The sequence below is a fragment of the Aedes albopictus genome, chromosome 2 (genome assembly GCF_035046485.1).
Source record: "Aedes albopictus strain Foshan chromosome 2, AalbF5, whole genome shotgun sequence".
Classification (NCBI taxonomy): Eukaryota; Metazoa; Arthropoda; class Insecta; order Diptera; family Culicidae; genus Aedes; species Aedes albopictus.
In genome coordinates this window covers 17219857-17240085 of record NC_085137.1, presented here as the reverse complement: position 1 = coordinate 17240085, position 20229 = coordinate 17219857, and the positions used below count along the sequence as shown (strand labels likewise).

At 39.7% G+C, this 20229-nt stretch overlaps 1 protein-coding gene across 1 annotated transcript in view; it reads left to right on the top strand.

Moving 5' to 3' along the window:
• LOC109429555 (uncharacterized) overlaps nt 1-20229 on the top strand; it is a 76019-nt gene that overhangs the window by 31290 nt on the left and 24500 nt on the right. Inside the window, exon 2 of the mRNA XM_019705532.3 lies at nt 16040-16255. Coding sequence (XP_019561077.3) covers nt 16040-16255 — 216 coding nt within the window. The remainder of the gene's footprint in view (nt 1-16039; nt 16256-20229) is intronic.

Here is a 20229-nt window from a genome sequence, read left to right as displayed (position 1 = left end):
TGCATCTCTTAATTTCAATGGATTTAGCTGAAATTATGACTAGTTACTTCTTTCAGGATGCCAAATCAAAATTTGGTGTTGGACTTGAGAATCAGAGAACATTTTTGAAAAGGTGGACAAGCCTAATATACATAGCCATGGAGTAGAATGGAGACGACTCCTACGTAGAACAGAGGACACTAAGACCTTAGTTTAACCGGTAAGGAATGTTAGTAAGACGTGCGTTCCTATCAGAGACCGAGATCATCTCTGCTTCTCCACGACTGTCACTGGAAGGAGTTTTTTATACTAAGAAGGGGAAGAGCCATATGATTGGGATTTATAAAAGCAGCATATTTCACAAACGGGCACAGCCACCACAAATCGAAATCACTCTGAACTGCTCCGACTATACACTGGAACGACGATCCCTCCAATCACCAAGGTCGTTATTGCAGCAAAACTCTGCAAACAGCTCTGCTCTGTTTTCGCACATTTTTCCAACACCACGACGTCAACGACGATGCGCACAAAGTCCGCGTGAATTTGTATATTGTGAGGCAAGTACAATGATACACTATGCACAGGGAGTCCCAGGGTTTGACTCCCGATCGGTCCAGTAACTTTTTGTAATTGAAATTTCATTGACTCCCTTGAACATAGAGTATCTGGTCTAGTAAATGGTCATTGGCAGAGATGCTGTCAGTTTTTTAACTTCAAATAAAATAGCTGAGAAGCAAACTTTATCGCAATGGGGACCATACGCCAAGTCGCCAAGACACTCTGATACTCTGATTGAAAATTCTCTCACGCACTTCACGGATTTGTCAATCGCCCATCATTCCGCAATGACGATGTCGACGAGTGCGTGGCGAAAGAGAAAATACTGACCTTGATTAAGGTGCTGGCTGGTTACGCATTGGTAACTATGCGGAGGGCAATGCTTCGTACACTTTCTTCTACACTCGCTTTCGGTTTCGTTGTGCTGGCTGACTGTGATGTTGGTCATGCCAACATTATTCAAATCAAACGAAGGATGTTCACTAATGGCTATAATTCGACCAATCTCAATGCTCAGCATGATTTCGTTATAAACGCACTTTAACGTTGTGGCCACCCTCCAACCGTACGCGGGGAGGACAGCATATGTTGCGAAAAAAGCGACGAGAGAAAAAAAAACTCCACAATCAAATAGTCTAATGTCAAAATAACCACCCAGCAGCCACCCAGATGGTCGTGGTCGGCGGTGGTCCCATTGCCGCGCTGCCGCCGCCGCAGTTAATCATCCTGCCTGCCGCAAATTAATGCTCATTGAAGAGGCTTATTTATGAAGCGTTTCCTCGCCTGCTCGATTGGCCGCCCCTCACGGTCAACAAGAGTAGGTAAGAGATGTGGCCGCGGCCGGACAAGTGGATGGAAATACGGCGGTAAACGAGGTGACGAGCACAAAGGTGCCCAAGTGAGATGATGCACCTTTCGAGAGATGCGAAGATGCACTCTTGAGCTTGCGGCGAGGGGGGTCGAGAGAGTGGAAAATTGCCTCATCATGCAACCGGTCAAGTACAGCGGTGGCCGACGACGACGACGCCGACGAGCCGGTGTGGATGGGTGTTCGCGCGCACGCGGTTCTGATGACGGTGTTCAAGTGCGCGTGCGGCCATCCCCAGACCAACCGGGGTTAACTTAAACTGCGCTTCAAACCCGGAGTGCAAATGCAGAACATGATGTATATGACACTGAGACAGGGGACTAAATGTATTGCGTGGCTGCAAAATTGGATGATGTATGGTTAACTGGTATAACTTGTGGGAATGTTGGAACGAATGTACACAGCATTTTCTAATATGCCCTCTTTACAACTGATATTTTGCTATTTATGGTCCAAAGCAGTATAGAGCACCACACCAAACCAAAGCATAGCGTAAAAGCATAGGAAACCATCATTCCATCATCAGCAACAATCAACTAATTAAAAAACAGCGAAAGTGTTTATATTTCAATTGGTAAAAAGGTAGCAAAAATGCCTACTTTTTCACAAATGAACATGTGTGACGAAAAGTTAAACTTTTCAGCACTCTCAAGTAGTAAAACTTCCAGAAATTTTCTTCTGGAATTGCTTCACTTATTCTTTCGGAGGTTTCTTTGAAAATTCTATCAGCCATTCATTAAAAAATCTTGAAGGATTAATTTAGAGAAGTTTCCATGAATTGCTTTAAGAAATTTCTTTATGAATTCCTTTAGAATCCTTTACAATTTTTTTAAGATATCACTGCATAAATTGCTCAAAAGTTTCACCAAGAAAACCATCCATGGCTTTCTTTAGTTATGCCTTCATGAACTGATTTTGCCACTATGGATTTTTTCATATGTTGCTCCAGTATTTTTTTTTTTAGAAAATCTACCTTTGAATTTTTGAGAGAATTTCTGCCAGGAAGATTCCAAGAACTTCTAGAGTTCTTCCTGAGATTCCTTTTAAAGTTCCTCTGAAGATTTATAGATTTATTCGGAAATTTATATAAGAATTCTTTGATAATACTTTCTGTCGATTCCCTCTAAAATTCCATCATGGAATTCTTAAAAAAACTCATGGAATTCCTTTCAGTTCAGCTTATTTTCCACGGAACACTTCAGAAGGCTCTCCAGGAATTCTTTTAGAAAATCTAGCATGGATTGCTTGAAAAATGTATCAAGAGTTTGCTTCTGAAATTCTAGTAGAATATCATCCAAAAATTTCCCAAAGAATTGCTCTCGAAATTATTTCATAGGTTTCCTTAGATTTTTTTTTTAATCGAAGCCTTCATTCCTCAGAAATGCCTCCAGCTTAAGAAATTTCTCTGGGCCCTGAAGAATTCAAAAACTTCTTCAGAATTTTCTTTAGTAAGTTTTGTCGTAATATAATAATAATTTTTCACAGGGGTTTCTTTAGAGTTTGCTTAATTAATTATTTCAGGAATTCTTTCGGTGATATCTTCAGAAAATCATCCAGGATTTCCTTCAGATTTCAAGAACTCGTCCAGGGATATATTGATGAATATCTCCAGCTAATTCATTGAACATTTCGCAGAAACGTCTTCAGGAATTTCTCCCGAAGTCTTAAAGGAATTCATTCGGAAATTGTTACGGAAATATTTCCCATGATTTTGACGAAAACTCTTTTAGAAATTTCTCAAGAGGCTTTTCTGGTGTAGAAGGGTTTTTACTGATTTTTTTTAGCTGTTTAGGAATACATGTACGAATTCCTACAGAGGTACTTTTCAAAAATCCACAAATGATGTTATAAATTGTAGTAGGGATTATAGAAGTAGGCTATGATTTGTAGAATAGGGTCTTTCGATGTAATGTCAGATTATTCAACCTCGAGTCGCCAAATATAGTAGACGTACCTATGCGGAGAAGCTCGTTGCGTTTCAATTACTTCAAAATGGATTTTTCCAGATTTTTTTTTTAATTACTATAAGAATTCCACCATTTCACTTTTTGCAATTCCACCAAGGCTTTTCAAGGAGTTTTTGCAGATATTCCTCCTGGAAATTCTCCTAGAGTTTTTCCAGTAATTTCCATGGTTTACAGGGTTTCTTCCAAGAGTACTTCCAGGGGTTTCTATAGGGACTTGACTGGAGATTTGTCCAGAAATTCTTTCGACGATTTTTTAGAAACTCCGTCAGCGACTTTTTCAGCATTTTATGATTTTTTTTTTTAATTTTATTGGGGAATTTCTTTTATAATTTCTCAGAAAGTCCCTCAGGAATGCCTTTCAAAAATCACCAAGGAATTTCTTCAGAATCACTCAGGAATTCCAGGAGAAATCTTTTCTGTAACTCTTGCGAAAATTCGAGGATTATATTTGCTTTTATGGGAGCTTCAGAAATACCTTTAAGGATTTCTTCATCAAAAAATAAAGAAAGTTTTGGAAGAATCTAAGAAACAATTTTAAAAGGAATCAATGGATAATTCTCTAACAGATCTGAAGATTTGCTGAACATACCACTAGAGACTCCTGGAAAATAAATATTTTCTGAAGATTTTTTTTACAAAAAAATTCTTGAATCAATTTCTAAAGTAATCTGTGGAGGAATACCTGAAATAATGCTTGTCAGAATTCCTGAAGAATTTCCTTAAGATACCCCTTGAGGAATTATTGGAATAATTCATCGAAAAAGTTCAGATGCATCTTCGGAAATAACTTCAAGAAAAAAATCCTATAAAAATTTCTGGAGGAGCTTTTGACTACATAAACCTGAAGGTATTTGTAAAGCAACCCCTGGAATAGCAAATGAAGGTAATTCTTGAAGGGACCCCTTAATAAATTTTTGAATGGAGTCTACTAGAGTATTTTCTGAAGAAATTCCTAGGAGAGCTCTTAGAGATGCTTATGGAGATTTTTTCAACTTGATTTACAGCTCTTTCGTCCACTGGGGCACTGCGTGAGCAATCCCAATTGGTAGCTGCATTTTACTCTTTGTACAACGCCTAAATGAATTATATACTTCTATATCGAACCGGTTGTCTTTGCGCTACTGTCACTTTTCTACCCTGTCCTTGGTAAAATGATGAGCACGATGATGTGTGGCCCTTGTTCCTTTTGCAGTCCAATTGGGGGTCCATTATGAGTTGCCGTTAGCCGATATCCAAATTTCCAGGCCGTTAGAGCATATGCTCAGAAGAAGGTCAGGTGTCAGCTGCTCTCGGGGGGAAGAGCAACTGACGAAAAATTGCAAGTACCGAGGCTGGGATCGAACCCATGACCATCCACTTATGAAGTGAACGTGTAGCCACTACGCTACGGGCCCCGGCTATGGAGAAATTCTAAGAAGAATTTCTGGTACAATTATTGCATAGAATTAATGTACAAACGACCTTATGTCAAATAATCTTATGTCAAATGTTGCGCTCCCGACGATTGCACACATTTTCACTACTTGAGAGAAATAAGATTCACTGGGAGACGTTTTATTCTTTCGCTTAAGAATGTCCTCAATTTTTCTTTATTCTTAATCACTTAACCTAATTTACAGCTCTATTGTCCACTGGGGCACTACGTGAGCAATTTCAATTGACAGCTGCACTTTTTGTACAGCGCCTATTATATTCTATTCTACTTTATCGAACTGGTTGCCTTTCTGCTGCTTTCACTTTTTCTACTTTATACCTAGTAGAATGATGAGCACAAGGATGATGATAGATGGCCGTTGTTCCTTTCCAGTCCGATTGGGGGTCCATTATGAGTAGCAGCTCGCCGATGTCCAGGTATCCGGGTCCGTTTGAGCCATGAGAAGAAGAGGGTCAGTGTCAGCCGCTCTCGGTGAAGAGCAACTGACGAAAAATTGCAAGTGCCGGGGCTGGTAATCAAACCCATGACCATCCGCTTATGAAGCGAACGTGTGACCAACTACGCCACGGGCCCCGGCTTAAATGTCGTCAATATTGGGAAGAATCATCAACATCATGGTATAAGAATATTGAAGTAATCTCCATAGAAGAATGCCTGGGATTCCGATCAATTCGTTGAAAAACTTTTCTGTAAGGCGTTCACAGCGGAATCCTTAGTTCCCTTATGGAAAAAGTCCCTGAAAGAGTCCTACAGTATTTTGGAATTATTTTATGCAGGAGACTCTAGACGAATTGTTGATTGAATGCTTGAAAGAAATGCTGGGAAAATGGAACAATATCTACAAGAACTCGAAAAGGAAACACTGTAAGAATTATGGGATAAATCTCTACGGAAATCGCTGAAGGATTCTCTGCTGAAGCATTAATGTAACTCTACTCTAAGACGGATTGACACGATACCATGTTTGTGTTATTGTCTCAATTTGCACGATCATAAAGACCGGTCCAGAAAGTATGGACGCAGTAAGAAAATACTAGCATTTCAAAACTGATAACCTATTTTATCAGCATTCATATAACGGTTTTTGCGATTCCAAAAGTTTGTTTCAAAATACATGAACTTCCAGCGGAACATTATTGAAAAAATGTGCACAAACGATGTACAGAGTTTGAAAGGTCACTCAGGAAATGAGCAAAATATAGTGAGAGTAAGCGAGAAAATCGTGCAAGCAGCAATGAGCAACCACGGTGGGGATAACACGTTTAAGCATAGGCAAAAATTGGGAAAAAAATAAAGATCCAGCTAACCCACATTAGGATAAACAAATATTGAAGGTGTTTGAGCACAAGGAAAAATCTTCTAACCTACACAGAGCGAGGTATGACCAAAAAAGCTACCATTTCGAATTCCAATGTTCATCGTGGCAAAGAACGTTTGAATTTTCGATCCTATGGTAAGCAGAAACAGTCAAAACAAAGCCTGAAACAAGAATTATCGATCAGGCACAGACAACTGAAGACTAAGTGCGTCCATACTTTCTGGGGCAGTCTTTATGCATTATTTAAGGGATTGTCGTTAACTGACGCAGCATTTTATGGGGTAAAGATCATCATGCTTCAATGCACGAACTCAGTCAAAGCAATATAAGCGATGCTCTCTAAAATACATATGGAATGTATGAATTTAAGAGAGCATAGCCATAATACATTTAACCAGACACTTCGAATATGTTGTGCTAGCGTGTACATCGTTTATGATGAATGACAATGGTACCGGATAATTCACGTTAACGAGACGAGACCAGGAATGAGACTTCCCCAGTCAGCCAAAAGCTGTCATTTTTGTTCGTTGACACCCGGCCATAATGCACGCCAGTCTGTCGGTGCATTGAACGCGCCCTAATCCCCCCCCCCCTAGTTCCGTGCCTTAGGACAATCGGAAAGCATGGTGGACGTTTAAATTTTGCCGTTTGTTTTTCGTTTGATGAGATTGTCGTCGGCGGCGATATGGCGGTGCATCGCTTTTATGCTGTAGGTAGAGGACACATATGCATTATATGCTCAAAGTGCAGGAAGCGATAGCCTTCAAAATTCATGAAACGTGTTTAGAAAATCACAGAAATAATACAGTTCGATGTATGCAGCGACTGCGGTCACATCACAACCAGCTAAAACAGTGCAAAAGCTTCCGCCCTCGCCGTTGAGCTTCGGAGTGATAATTGAGAACAATACCTACGCCTAAATAACCAGAGATAGAAATTGAATTGAATCCGATACACGAATCGGTTCAAATTCTGATCAATATGGTTCCGAGCTGCATATCTGCTGGTACCCACGTACCTACTGTATCGAGCATGAAACTGCAGCTTCACTACTGTTTTGTCTGTTGCGGTTCGCTGAGCATTGATGACGGTATGCTTGTGTGTCACCGTTTGCGTTGGTCGTTCTGTGTTCTGACAGATGTAATTCTGCCAGTGCCAGTGGCTGTGATCTTGATTTACGTTACGATGAACATGAAAGGTCATTATCAGTCCTCGTGGATAGTTATTAGTGACGGACTGGTTGAGTTTGACCTTAGCACGGTTAATTTTGTACCATTGAGTTGGTTTTTTTTTCGGTTAAATTGAATTTCAGTGCAACTATCAGTTTTAGCCTTCCTCGAAAACGATTTTTTTTTTGTGAATTGTTTTTGCATTGTTTTGGTTTGGACTGTACTGATATGGTTCAGTACCAAATCAGTATAGTAGTACCACAGACAAACAGACGTAACTCTTAGAGGAAATTCCACGGCTCACGTTGTTGTCAGCCGTCAGTAAGGATCCGAGGTAGACCAATTCCTCCACCACCTCGAAAGTATCCCCGTCTATCGTAACATTACTACCCAGACGGATCCGGTCGTTTTCGGTTCCGCCTACCAGCATGTACTTTGTTTTTGAGTTTTCGCTTGTCGTCCGCAAAGCACACAAATTGTCCGAATTTTGTGAAAATCGTTCCCCGGCTGTTGAGCCCGGCTCGTCGCATCACACCTTCCAGAGCGATGTTGAAGAGTAGGCATGAGAGTCCATCACCCTGGCGTGATTCGAATGAACTGGATAGTTCACCCGAAATCCTTACGTAGTTTTGCACGCCGTCCATTGTTGCTTTAATCAATCTAGTCAGCTTCCCAGGAAAGCCGTTTTCGTCCATGATTCTACATAGCTCTGCGCGGTCGATACTGTCGTATGCCGTTTTGAAGTCGATGAACAGGTGATGCGTTGGGACCTGTTGTTCACGGCATTTCTGGAGGATTTGCCGTACGGTAAATATCTGGGCCGTTGTCGACCGGCCGTCGATGAAGCCGGCTTGATAACTTCCCACGAATTCATTCGTTTTAGGTGACAGACGACGGAAGATGATCTGAGATAGCACTTTGTAGGCAGCATTAAAAATAGTGATCGCCCTGAAGTTCTCACATTCCAAATGGTCGCCTTTCTTGTGAATGGGGCAGATTACCCCTTCCTTCCACTTCTCCGGTAGCTGTTCGGTTTCCCAGATCCTGACTATCAGCCGATGCAGACAGGTGGCCAACTTTTCTGGGCCCATCTTGATGAGTTTGGCTGAGATACCATCCTTACCAGCTGCTTTGTTGGTTTTGAGCTGGTGAATGACATCCTCAACTTCCCTCAGCGTGGGAGTTGGTTCGTTCCCGTCCTCCACTGCACTGGCGTCGTCGTTTCCTCCGTTGCCGTGGGCTCCCGTGCCTACGTTCTCCACGCCATTCAGGTGTTGATCGAAGTGCTGCTTCCACCTTTCGATCACCTCACGTCCGTCCGTCAAGAGGCCTCCGTTTTTATTCCTGCATATTTCGGCTTGCGGCACGAAGCCGTTGCGGGATGCGTTGAGCTTCTGATAGAACTTTCGTGTTTCTTGGGAACGGCACATCAGTTCCATTTCTTCACACTCCGCTTCTTCCAGGTGGCGCTTTTTCTCCCGAAAGAGGCGGGTCTGCTGTTTCCGCTTCTGTTTGTAACGTTCTACGTTCTGTCGAGTCCCTTGCTGCAGCATTACCGCCTTGCTGCGTTCTTCTCCTCCAAAACCGTTCTGCACTCTTCGTCGAACCATTCGTTCCGTCGATTCCGTTCCACGCACGCGATGGTGCTCTTGGCTGCGTCGTTGATGGCTGCTTTCACTGTACTCCAGCAGTCCTCTAAACGGGCCTCATCGAGCTCGCCCTCGTCTGGCAGCGCGGCCTCGAGATTCTGCGCGTATGCTGAGGCGACATCCGGTTGCTTCAGTCGCTCTAGGTTGTACCGTGGCGGTCGCCGGTACCGTACATTGTTGATGACGGAGAGTTTTGGGCGCAGTTTGACCATCACCAGATAGGGGTCGGAGTCGATGTTGGCGCCACGGTGCTACGTTCTTGACTTCCTTGGGCATAAATTATCTTCGTGTAGACAGCTAGTTCTAATTCAAAAATTGTAATAGCATCTAAACATGGGTATCAGTCTTAATTTCTGAAACTTTTTTTTAACAATTTTTGTCAGAAATTCCATCGAATTTCGGCAGATTTTTTTTTAAGAATTTCTCTACATACTTCTCCCGAAGTTCCTCTGCGATCTCTTCAAAAAATCTACCAAATAATTAATCGGAAATTTCATCAGTTTCCGACAGGGATTAACTGCGCTTGTTATTCCTCCGAAATGTCGCAAATTATAATTTCAGGAAATCTTGCATAAATTGCTTCCTGAATTCTTTGAGAGAATTTTCCAGAAAATAATCGAAGGGTTCATTTAAAAACCGTGCTTTTTATATCTTGTGGAGCGGACCTGGTGTGATGGATAAAGCACATGACTATCACGCCGAAGACCTGGGATCGAATCCCACTCGCTACATACTCACACAATGTGGGTTCTTCCTTCGGAAGGGAAGTCAGTCCCGAAATGAACTAGCCTAGGACTTAAAATCTCGTTAATATAGATAAAAAATCTTATACCTTCAAATACTCATAAAAACTCTTGTTATTTCTCAGAAATTCCCCCAACGATTCCTTCAGAAAATCTTCCAGGGAGTATAAGAAATTCTACCAGGAAATTTTTCGGAGATTTCTATGAAAAATCCTTCAGGGATTCTTAAATTGATAAGAAAATTCGTAGTTTCCTTGAGAATTTCCTTGAAAGTTTTCTAGAGATTACCGCAGAAAAACATTTCGAAACTTTTTTTTATAAAATCGTCCGTGGCTTCCATTTGGTATTTCTCCATAGATTCCTTAAAATCTTCCAGGAATGTCTTTCAGAAAGTCTTACATGTTTTTTTTTTAATTTTCCGATTCAGGATTATCTCTAGAATCGAAATTTTTGTTAGAAGATTTCTGCAAAAAATCCTCAAAAAAAAACTAAAAATTACTCCAGAAGTTTTTTAGGGATCAGTACGAGAACTTCGAAATTATTACAATAATTCTTTCAGAAATTCTGTCTGGCATTCTTTCAGAAATTTTCTTCAAAAATTCCTAATGTGATTCCTCCATCAGTTTGTCCAAGAATCACAAGTCCAAGGAAACCTTCTGTGAATTTCCTTCAATATTCATCCGTGAATTGTTTCCTAACAAGGCTTCTGTCAAAAACTTCTCCGACGGTTTTCTCAGAAATTCTTTGAGGGATTATTTGAGAAAATGTGTTCAGAAATTTCGTCAGGTATTCATCCATGAAATTCTGCAGGTATTCCTCTTCAGATTCTTGTATTATTGCTTTAAGTGATTTCGGCAGAAATTGCGCCTGAAATTCCTACAGGAGTTATGCAAGCGGGGATTTTCGGCTTCCAGTCTCTATGTTATCATAAACGGATATTGGTTCAACACCTGACGTTTCGGTCACACAGGAGTTCATACACAGATTCCTGCAGAAATTCCTCTAGATATTCCTCCATGTATTTCCCGAGAAATCAATCCGGCATTTCCTGTAAGGATAACTCTAATAAATTTTCCACAATTTTTTTTAAGAAATTTATTCTAAAATATTCGTAGCAATTTCTACGGTCCTTAAGAAATATCTCAAGAGTAATTTCTATGGATCTTTTTGGCCTCATATCTACGCGTTTCTCCAGAAATTCTTACAGGGTTTTGTTCCAGGAATCCGTACACAGATCCCTTCAGGAATACTTACAAAAAATCCTCCATGATTTTTTATTTGATGTCTTTGGGAATTTTCTTTTGAATTCTTCGATATTTTTTCTAGGAATACCACCAAGGTTTTCCCGAGAAATTTCTTCAAGAAGATTATTAGAAATTTTGCCTGAAATTACTTCAGATATAAAGTACTTCGTAAGATTTATACGAGGATTCTGCCCAATATGTTTTCGTTGAGAAAACATAATAACAAAATATGTTTTCAGATTTTTTTCAGCGATTTTCTTTAGAAATTCCTATGAGTATTTCTTCCTCATATTTTTTTATTATTTACAGAACATTGACAGGATTCGCTTGTTTTCTTAAGAAATTTTCGCCAGGGATTTGTTCAAAAGTTCTTCCTTGGAGTTTATTCAGAAATTCATCTCAAAGGAATTTCTTTGTAAATTCTTCCCAGGGTTTCTCCAAGATTTTTTAGAGAAATACCTTAAGTGATTTCTGAAGAAGTTTCTACAAGAATTTTAATGAAATTGCTCCTGCATTTTTATCGGAAACATCTCCAGGGATGTGTTTAAAAATACATGCAGGTTTTTTCAGATATTCTTCCAGCAAGTTCTTTAGAAATTTGGACGAAAATTACTGAAGAATTATTTAAGGAATCCCTGCAGAAATTTCTTAGAAATCCCTGTAAAGTTATTTCAAGAAATCCCTTAAAAATCTTCTGGAGATACTTTTAGGAACTCCTAGAGAAGCTATTGGAATTTTCGGACAAAAAATCCTGAAGCAATTTCTGAAGATATCTCTGGACCAATTGCTGGATGAATACCTCGGAGAATATCCGAAGAAGCAATTTTAGATATCCCCTTAATGCTGAGAAAAAAACCAAGAGGTACATTTGGAAGTAATTCGAAGGAGAAAATATTTGGGAAGTTCCTGGAAAAATCTGTAGAGGAATTTCTGAATCCCTTAAAAAGGCCTTGCAGAAATCGCAGGTTCTGGTTGAATTGTTGAAAAAATACGTCGATAAATGTCTATTGAACCTTATGACAACTAAGTTGCCGGGTCATTAATTGGCTCGGTAGCTTAGTTGGTAAAGCACTTGTCTAGCGAATAAGGGTCGTGAGTTCAAATCTCACCTGAGCTGTGGATTTTTTTTTCCAATTTAACCAATAATTTACCCATCTGTACATATGTACGTTGAGTTATTTGAAATTCATAGTTTTAGAATATTTTTTTTGAGAAATTAATTGAAGATATTTTTGGGAAAAAATCCTGGAGAAAAATTTGACAACATTTTTGGAGGAGTTTCAGAAATGTTTAAAGAAATCAATGAAGGATTACAAGCATGAACTTATGCAGCAATCCTTGGAGGAATTTCCAATAGAATCCGTTAAAGTATGCTCGGAGAAAATTTGGAAGTAATTTCTGATGAAAGCCGTGGACCAGTTTCAAATTGAAACTTATGAGAAATTTCATGAGGAATTCCTGAAGAAGACCCAAGGAAAATGCTTGGAAGAAGTCCTGAAGGAATCTGTGGAGGGATCCGCAATAAAGGGTGATACCGTCAAAATTTGGTCACACAATTCATTACTTTAGGGGGCTGTCCATAAACTACGTGGTCATTTTTTTGGGAGTTCTTAGCCCCCCCCCCCCCGCGTGGTCATTAGTCCATACAAATTTTTTTTTCGTCCATACAAAATGGTCATTGGCCGAACCCCCCCTCATGACCACGTGGTTTATGGACAGCCCCTAGACTGCGTACACTTAAACAGCTGATTTTTGGACCAGTAATGCTACATTATATGTAGCTTATACCATAAAATTTTCATCCAAATCGATTAAGTATTGGTTGATATATAGATAAATTAATCGACCTACCTTTTTAAAATGTTGTACAAAGGCGCTCCATAGTAAATTTTCGGAAATTTAAGGTCGGTAAAGCACAATTTTGATTATAGAACTACCAATACTGCTCCAATTTTTATCAAAATTTTACAGTATAATACTATTGTGAAAATATGTTCTTAGTAAAATTTTGAGCCATTTTGTATGAATACTTTCAAAGTTGTAGCAGTTTGAATATGAAAAAAACTGACCGGGTGCCACTTAAGCAAATATAACTTTGTAACGGCTGGATCAAATTGAATGAAATTTTTACTCAACATTTTGATATGCATACTTCACATACAGAAAAATTTTCATTGAAATCGGTAAATATCTCTGGCTCTATAAATAAAACAGTAAAAATGTGTTCTTATTTGTGAATCCTCTTTGTACAAAATTTTAAAATTGCAGTTTTCAGGATTCACAATATCTCCGCAAATACTAAACCTATTTTGATGAAAATTTTATGGTATAAGCTACATATAATGTACCATTACTGGTCTAAAAATCAGCTGTTTTGGTGTACGCAGTCATAAGTTATGAAACAAATTGTGTGACCAAATTTTGACCGTATCACCCTTTAAATGAATGCATATACAGGAAAGCTTTCTGAAGGGATACTAAGTGGAATCATTTGAGTCAATATTGCTAAAATAGTTTCTAGTAATCCCGCGAGAATCTTCTTTCTGTAAACATTATAGAAAATGTTTAATACATTCTATATGAATCACCAAATGAATTTCTGTCAGTGTCTCTGAAGGTAATTCTGGAGGAATTCTGAAATACCTCCCCCTCCCGTCCCCCCTAAACGATGGACGTCATATTTGGAAGTTCCCTGACAGCACTGGTTCACTGGTTTGAAATTACTCCAAAAGTACCTCGTGGGACTTATACAGTATTCTCTCTGGAAAGTTCTCAAGGGATTTCTTCCAGAATATTACTTAGAGTTTCACTCGGGATATCATCCAGAGGTGTCCCAGGAATTGCTCTCAGAGGCGGGATTTCTCCCAGAGCAACCTACAGGATTCCACTTAGAGCCACCCCTGGTGTTTTCAGTTTTCCTACCACGATTTAAATCAGATTTCCTTCCGATATTTTTGCTGTGACTCTTTCTGGAATTTGCTCAGGAGTACTTCACACGGAGTTTCTGTCAGAGATTGTGATTTCTCCAGGAATTATAAAGTTATTTTCTATGCGATTCTGTCGACAATTCCTCCTCAATTGTCTCCCAGAGATAAATATTTATGGCTTTTCTGAGTTTCTCAAAGAATTTTTTCAGTAGCTTTTTTTCAGAATTTCTTCCAGAATTTCTTTAGAGATTCGGGGTTTCTTCCAATGGTGTTGAAATTCTTTCGGAGTTCGTTGCGTTGGAATGTTGCTGGAATTTCTTCCAAGGTTTCTCACGAAGTTTTGCACACTCAATACACAATCTTCGGAGGTGCGGATTTTTTTGCATTTGTATAAATATTATTCAATAGAAACTGTCTAATTTGCTACATTTTTTCTATCGTTTATGTATCATTTGCATCCATTCTAACCAGATTCGCACAATGGGTAAATCCAATTTTCCCTGAATGATGAAAATCACCCAATCTATTTATTGCATTATTCTCGTTCACTCGTTGCATGCACAGGTAGGTTACTATACCAGATGAAAGCCCCCGATGCCCGACTGAACGTGCGCAACGAACAAAAAGTTATGAAAATATTACCGGGCATTAGTAAAGCATTCTTTTTTTGCATACACATTGTGTACGTACACACGTCGGATTCGTTACGGCAATAATAGTCGCCGTTTAAGTACACCTCCGCCCCACCGCACCGCCGTGGTAAAATGTTTTGTTGTCGTTATCAAACTAAATCATCTCGGGGAAAAAATTTCCCGCTGCGCAGTGCGGATGGCATGCCGTTTCAGTCAGATACGTTCAATTTCGTTTGAAGGGGTTAGCAGTGTGAAATGGACTGTTGGGCCCAACGGTCCCACCCTTGCACTACAAATAATTTTCACTAAGAAAAAAAAAGTTGAATTTCAGTCAAATTTGCTGAATCTTTCAACATTCTCTGCTGGTCGTTACCCAGTCAACCAGTGATCGTATAAGATGTTGAATAAGATGTTAAAGCATATCGCCTCCATGCGTACGTTTTAAATGCGCCTAAATGGAGGCATGCACGCATATTGCCTCCACTTTATCATCTTATGCTACATCTTATACGATTACTGGTTGTCTGGGTAGCAACGTTTTTCTGAAGTTTAGTTTTTTTTTTCTGTGGAAGAAAACATTAGCGAAACAAAAACTGGAAGTGTTTGGTGTGTATTTCCGTAAATCCAATGGAGACGCCTGGTTGTTAATTTTCCTTTGAAAAAAAAAAAACTTTGAACAAGCATTTTTTTTAAGTTAAAGAGAATTGGGTTCTTTAGGGGTATCTAGATTATTGCATAATCGGAATCTCCGTCCAAAAATTAGTCGAAATCCAAAATTTCATCATTTTAGGTGCCCGGGAACTATTTTTAAAATGCATTTAAAGTTTGTATGGGGAAATTTTTTTGTTCGGTCGAACTGTCACTTTATCGATTGAACTGTCATTCTATCCACGGAAATTAAAACTGTTTTGTTTATTTAACCATCAAAACAAATAAATCGGTACGCAATAAAATCACGTTATACCCAGAAAAATGAGCTCTTTCGATTAGGCTAAAGAAAAAGGCAATATTTAATTCACTAAACAACCCAATTGAATAAATGTTTTTTTATTGATGCATTTAAGAACACTCTCCCCTACTAACAAGAACGCCGCTGGTCGCTACGGTTCGAAATCTAAATGGATGTCACTTGAGTCAACCGAATCGTTTCCACATATCTTCCCCAACTATCTAGCTATCTAGCTAACAGTAGACTACTGGCACTGCAGCAGTTACCTACTCCAGCCAGCCTAGCCACATTACCCTAATGGCATCGTTATTTTGCGTTGCGTTGCCAATTGAGTCATCATCCACAGACGACAGCCACTGTCATGCTCATCCATTGTGATTTCGACCGGGCGGAGGAGATTCCCCCCGTGCCGTGTAGGCACTAAGCAGGCACGATCTCTCCCCGTGGTGGGTGGTCTGACAGGTTCATTATCGGGGACGTGTGACAATTTTTTTCTCGCGATTCCGAAATATCATACATGCTAATTATCGCGTTTAGATCACGATACTAATAGATGCCAATTCCGTCTCTCTTCATCTCTCCCTCTAATTGACAGCGAGCGAAAGCAAACACAGCGACCCGTCGGACGATGCGGAATTCATCGTAGTTCCACTGGAGCATCAGAGGCCATCCTACTTCAACCGGTACCCGAGCAGTTTCGACAGCTTCGATGGAGTCGTGGACACGGACGATTTCCCCCATCCGGGCCAAAGTCCGGTGTTCTTCCCGTCGGTCAACCCGTTCACGTGGCAGTTCTCGTCTTACCTTGACGGTGAGTTTCGTGGGTGGGGGTGGTGATGACTGGGGAGAGACAGACATGAGGCGCATGTTGCATAAGTGAGAAGCGTCGATCGGTGCACAGACAGGTATCTATCGGTTCTAGCTAGTCAGAATTGTTTGTTTTATTGATTTTGACGTTGATCTAAAGTTCAGTTTTGGTAGCTCATCCATTCATTCGATCAATAATGGATGCTAAGAAAGTCCTTACAGTCGGTTGGAAATGGTAAATATATGTCTGGGAGCGTTCATAAACCTCAGAGTGGCTAGACATTAAGGTGGCCCACACTTATATGAAAAACAAAAATTTCGAAAAAATCCAAGTCTTACCTCCTCAATCAGATGTTTTGGACTCCCAGAAGCTACGTTCAAAATTTGAGCAAAATCGGTTGAGCCTAAGGGGGCGCTCAAAACGCTTGAAGTTTGTATGGGAAAACTTGACCAAATGTATGCAGAAATTTTAAGTTTTCGAATTATGCCGCTAGGTGGCGCTGTAAGCGTTCAATAATCAAACCCTTTGGTATTATTGTAGGTGACTATATGCCAAACAACTTTGTCGAAGACCGCAAAGTGATCCAACGTCTGTGAAAAAAGTTATACCCTAGGAAAAGTGAGGATAAACTTTATTGTTATTTTTCCAATACATGTAAAGGAATAATATCAATAATGAAATCTCAATACTTTGCCTCACTTTGCCTAGGGTATAACTTTTTTCACAGCCGTCGGATCACTTCACGGTCTTCGACAAAGTTCTCTGGCATATAGTCACCTACAATAATACCAAAGGGTTTGATTATTGAACGCTTACAGCGCCACCTAGCGGCATAATTCGAAAACTTAAAATTTCTGCATACATTTGGCCAAGTTTTCCCATACAAACTTCAAGCGTTTTGAGCGCCCCCTTAGGCTAAACCGATTTTGCTCAAATTTTGAACGTAGCTTCTGGGAGTCCAAAACAGTTGATTGAGGAGGTAAGACTTGGCATTTTTCGAAATTTTTGTTTTTCATATAAGTGTGGGCCACCCTACTAGACATGTTCATAGTTTTTTTTCTGTGTAACATACACGTTGCAACTTATGAACACTAACTTCTCGCTTTTTTTATTTCTCAATGCGTAACACTCCTTGCTCTATATTTTTCTTTTCTAATCCCTCACTGCTTATTATTCACATCTGATTCTTCCTTTGTCACGTCTCACACTACACTCCTTACTCAAAAATGATTCAATATTATATGCATTTTTTTCATTGCTTATTCCTGCTTTCTTCTCATTCACTCATTATCTCTCATTTTTTTAAGTCCACCCTTCATTCCTCACTTCTCACTCCTTACTTCATCACACTCCTCATACTTCACTTTTCACTGCTCATTCCATACAGTGCACTACCATTTTTCCATTGATCACTCCTCACTACTCACTTCTCTCTGCTTCACACCCCTCATTGTTCAGTTCTCACTGCTCAGGTCTCACACTTCACTGCTCCCTCTTCACTTTTCTTCACACTGCTTTCTCTCACTCCTTATTTCTCGTTCCTCACAACTCACGCATCATTAATCACTGTTCATCTCTCACTTCTCAATCCTTACTCACCACTGCTTCATACTACTCACTTTACTCTCTTCTTCATTCACTGCTCACACCTCATTAATCACAGTTCACTTTTCACATATCACGTAAAACTCATTTATCATTCAGCACTGCTCTCTTGGCACATCTCACTACCTCACACTCTGCACTGTGAAAAATTTGAAGATCCGAAATGAAAATTAACATCCTCATTTTTTCATTCGTGTTTCGCCACATTCATTGTCAGCTGAATGTCTTTCTTTTTTCATTCAATTCCTTGTCATGAGTATTTTCGTGCACATCGTAAAATAGTCGCATCGTGCTTTAGTCGCATCGTGGGTTTGATTCCCGCTGCAGCTGTCAGGAAAAGTTTTCGGCTGTGCCACTGGGCGTGGCATGCTAGTCCGTTGTCTAGTGTCGTGCTTCCTTCAAAGAGCAAATAGCTCACTGGAAGCATTAAACGTACCCGTGTCTTTAAAAAAATAATTAAATGCTAACAAACATAAAATTTGACATAATGAACAAATTTAACAGATGGATAGTATTCCAATTAATTACGAATCGAATTTAACGGCTACGCAGTCTTAATACATCAAAACGAGTTGTTATCTAACCCGACGTTTCGACACTTTGGATGGTGTCTTCTTCAGGGGAAACTAAAAGGGTATATTCTTACTTATAAAATGTGCATGTTGTTACTTGGTCCCTACTTACCACATGTTTTTCGTTTTTTGATCTGTGTAGCTTTTTCTAACTTTAACTGTCGAGTGGTGGGCGTTTTGGTACATACTGTGGGTTACAAAATGTGTGTTAATATTGTTTGCCTTAATTTTAAGTTTGATGTCTTACACTTCGATTTTTGTAACACTGGTTGGTTTTAACGTAGACACTTTGGCGCAATTTTGTTCTGTGAATTCCGAAAAAAACGGATAACATATCGTAAGTAGGGACCAAGTTACAACATTCAGATTTTATAAGTAAAAATATACCCTTTTTGTTTCCTCTGAAGAAGACACCATCCAAAGTGTCGAAACGTCGGGTTAGATAACAACTCGTTTTGATGTAATTAAGACTGCGTAGCCGTTAAATCCGATTCGCACAAAACACAGTCACACAGTCGATTCCCCCATCAATACCAATTAATTAGTATACCAAAGTTTTGTGGTGATTGGAAGAATAATCGACCATAGCTCCGGCCTAATTTTGTTTCTCAGTGAAAATTGTCAGTGACAGAAAAACGAATGAGTTGAGAATGCTCAAAATTCACGTTGATTTCACTCATTGAAAATGAAAATTTTAAACTCTGCTCTCAGTTACTGATTGTTCACTTCCCGTCTCTAGCTTTTCACTCTTCAATATGTCACACTTCTTTCTCTTTATTTTTCATTTCTCATTTATTACTGCTTACTACTCACATCTGATTCTTTATTGCTCACTTATCACGGATTTGCACTACTTATTCAAAAATGACTCGCTCCTGCTTACTTATCATTACACAAAAATGGTCACTCTTGCTTACTTATCATTCACTTCTCATACCTCAATCTTCTCTGCTGACCCTTCTCACACTCTCGCTTCTCATACTCCTCACTTCATCACACTCCTCATACTTCACTTTTCACTTCCCATCCCATACAGTTCACTTCTCACCTTTCACGGATTACTCCTCACTACTCACTTTTCACTGATTCACACTTCTCAGTGCAATTCTTACTCTTCAATGCTCACTCTTCACTTCATTCCACTCTACGCACTTTCACTTACTCCGCACCCCTCATTTCTCACTGATCACTCATCATTTCTCACTCTTGATCCCTCACTCTTCACTCCTCATTTTTTATTGCCTATACCGTACAGTTCTCTTCTCACTCAATGCTCACTTCTCACTCGGTGATCAGTACATACTTCTTACAACTCAGCGGTCTTCACTGCCTCACTATCCTCACTTTACACTTTTCTTCATTCACTGATTACGTCTCACTTATCACACGCCAAACTCTTCTTTTATCTTTCGACACTGCTCATTTCTCACTCACTTCTTTTTGCCCTGCACTTTGCACTCTTCATAGGTTACTCCCCACAGATGACTCAAACTTCCTACTCCATATTCACACTGCTCACTTCTCACTCTTCGACATTTGTTGGACAGCTTCTTAGGCATCGTGCACAAATTACGTAACGCTATAGGGGGAGGGGGGATTCTAGCTTAGCGTTACGAGCCATACAAAATATTTTTGGTTTTCATACAAAAAGCGTTACAACCCGAGCAGAAGAAAATAACAAGTGAATAACATATCAAGGTATTTATCATAAATACTACCATACCTTGATATAAGAGGCAAAATATTAAAAATGAATACCAAAGTTTTGTATAAGTAACACCTAGAAAATAACAAGTCTTG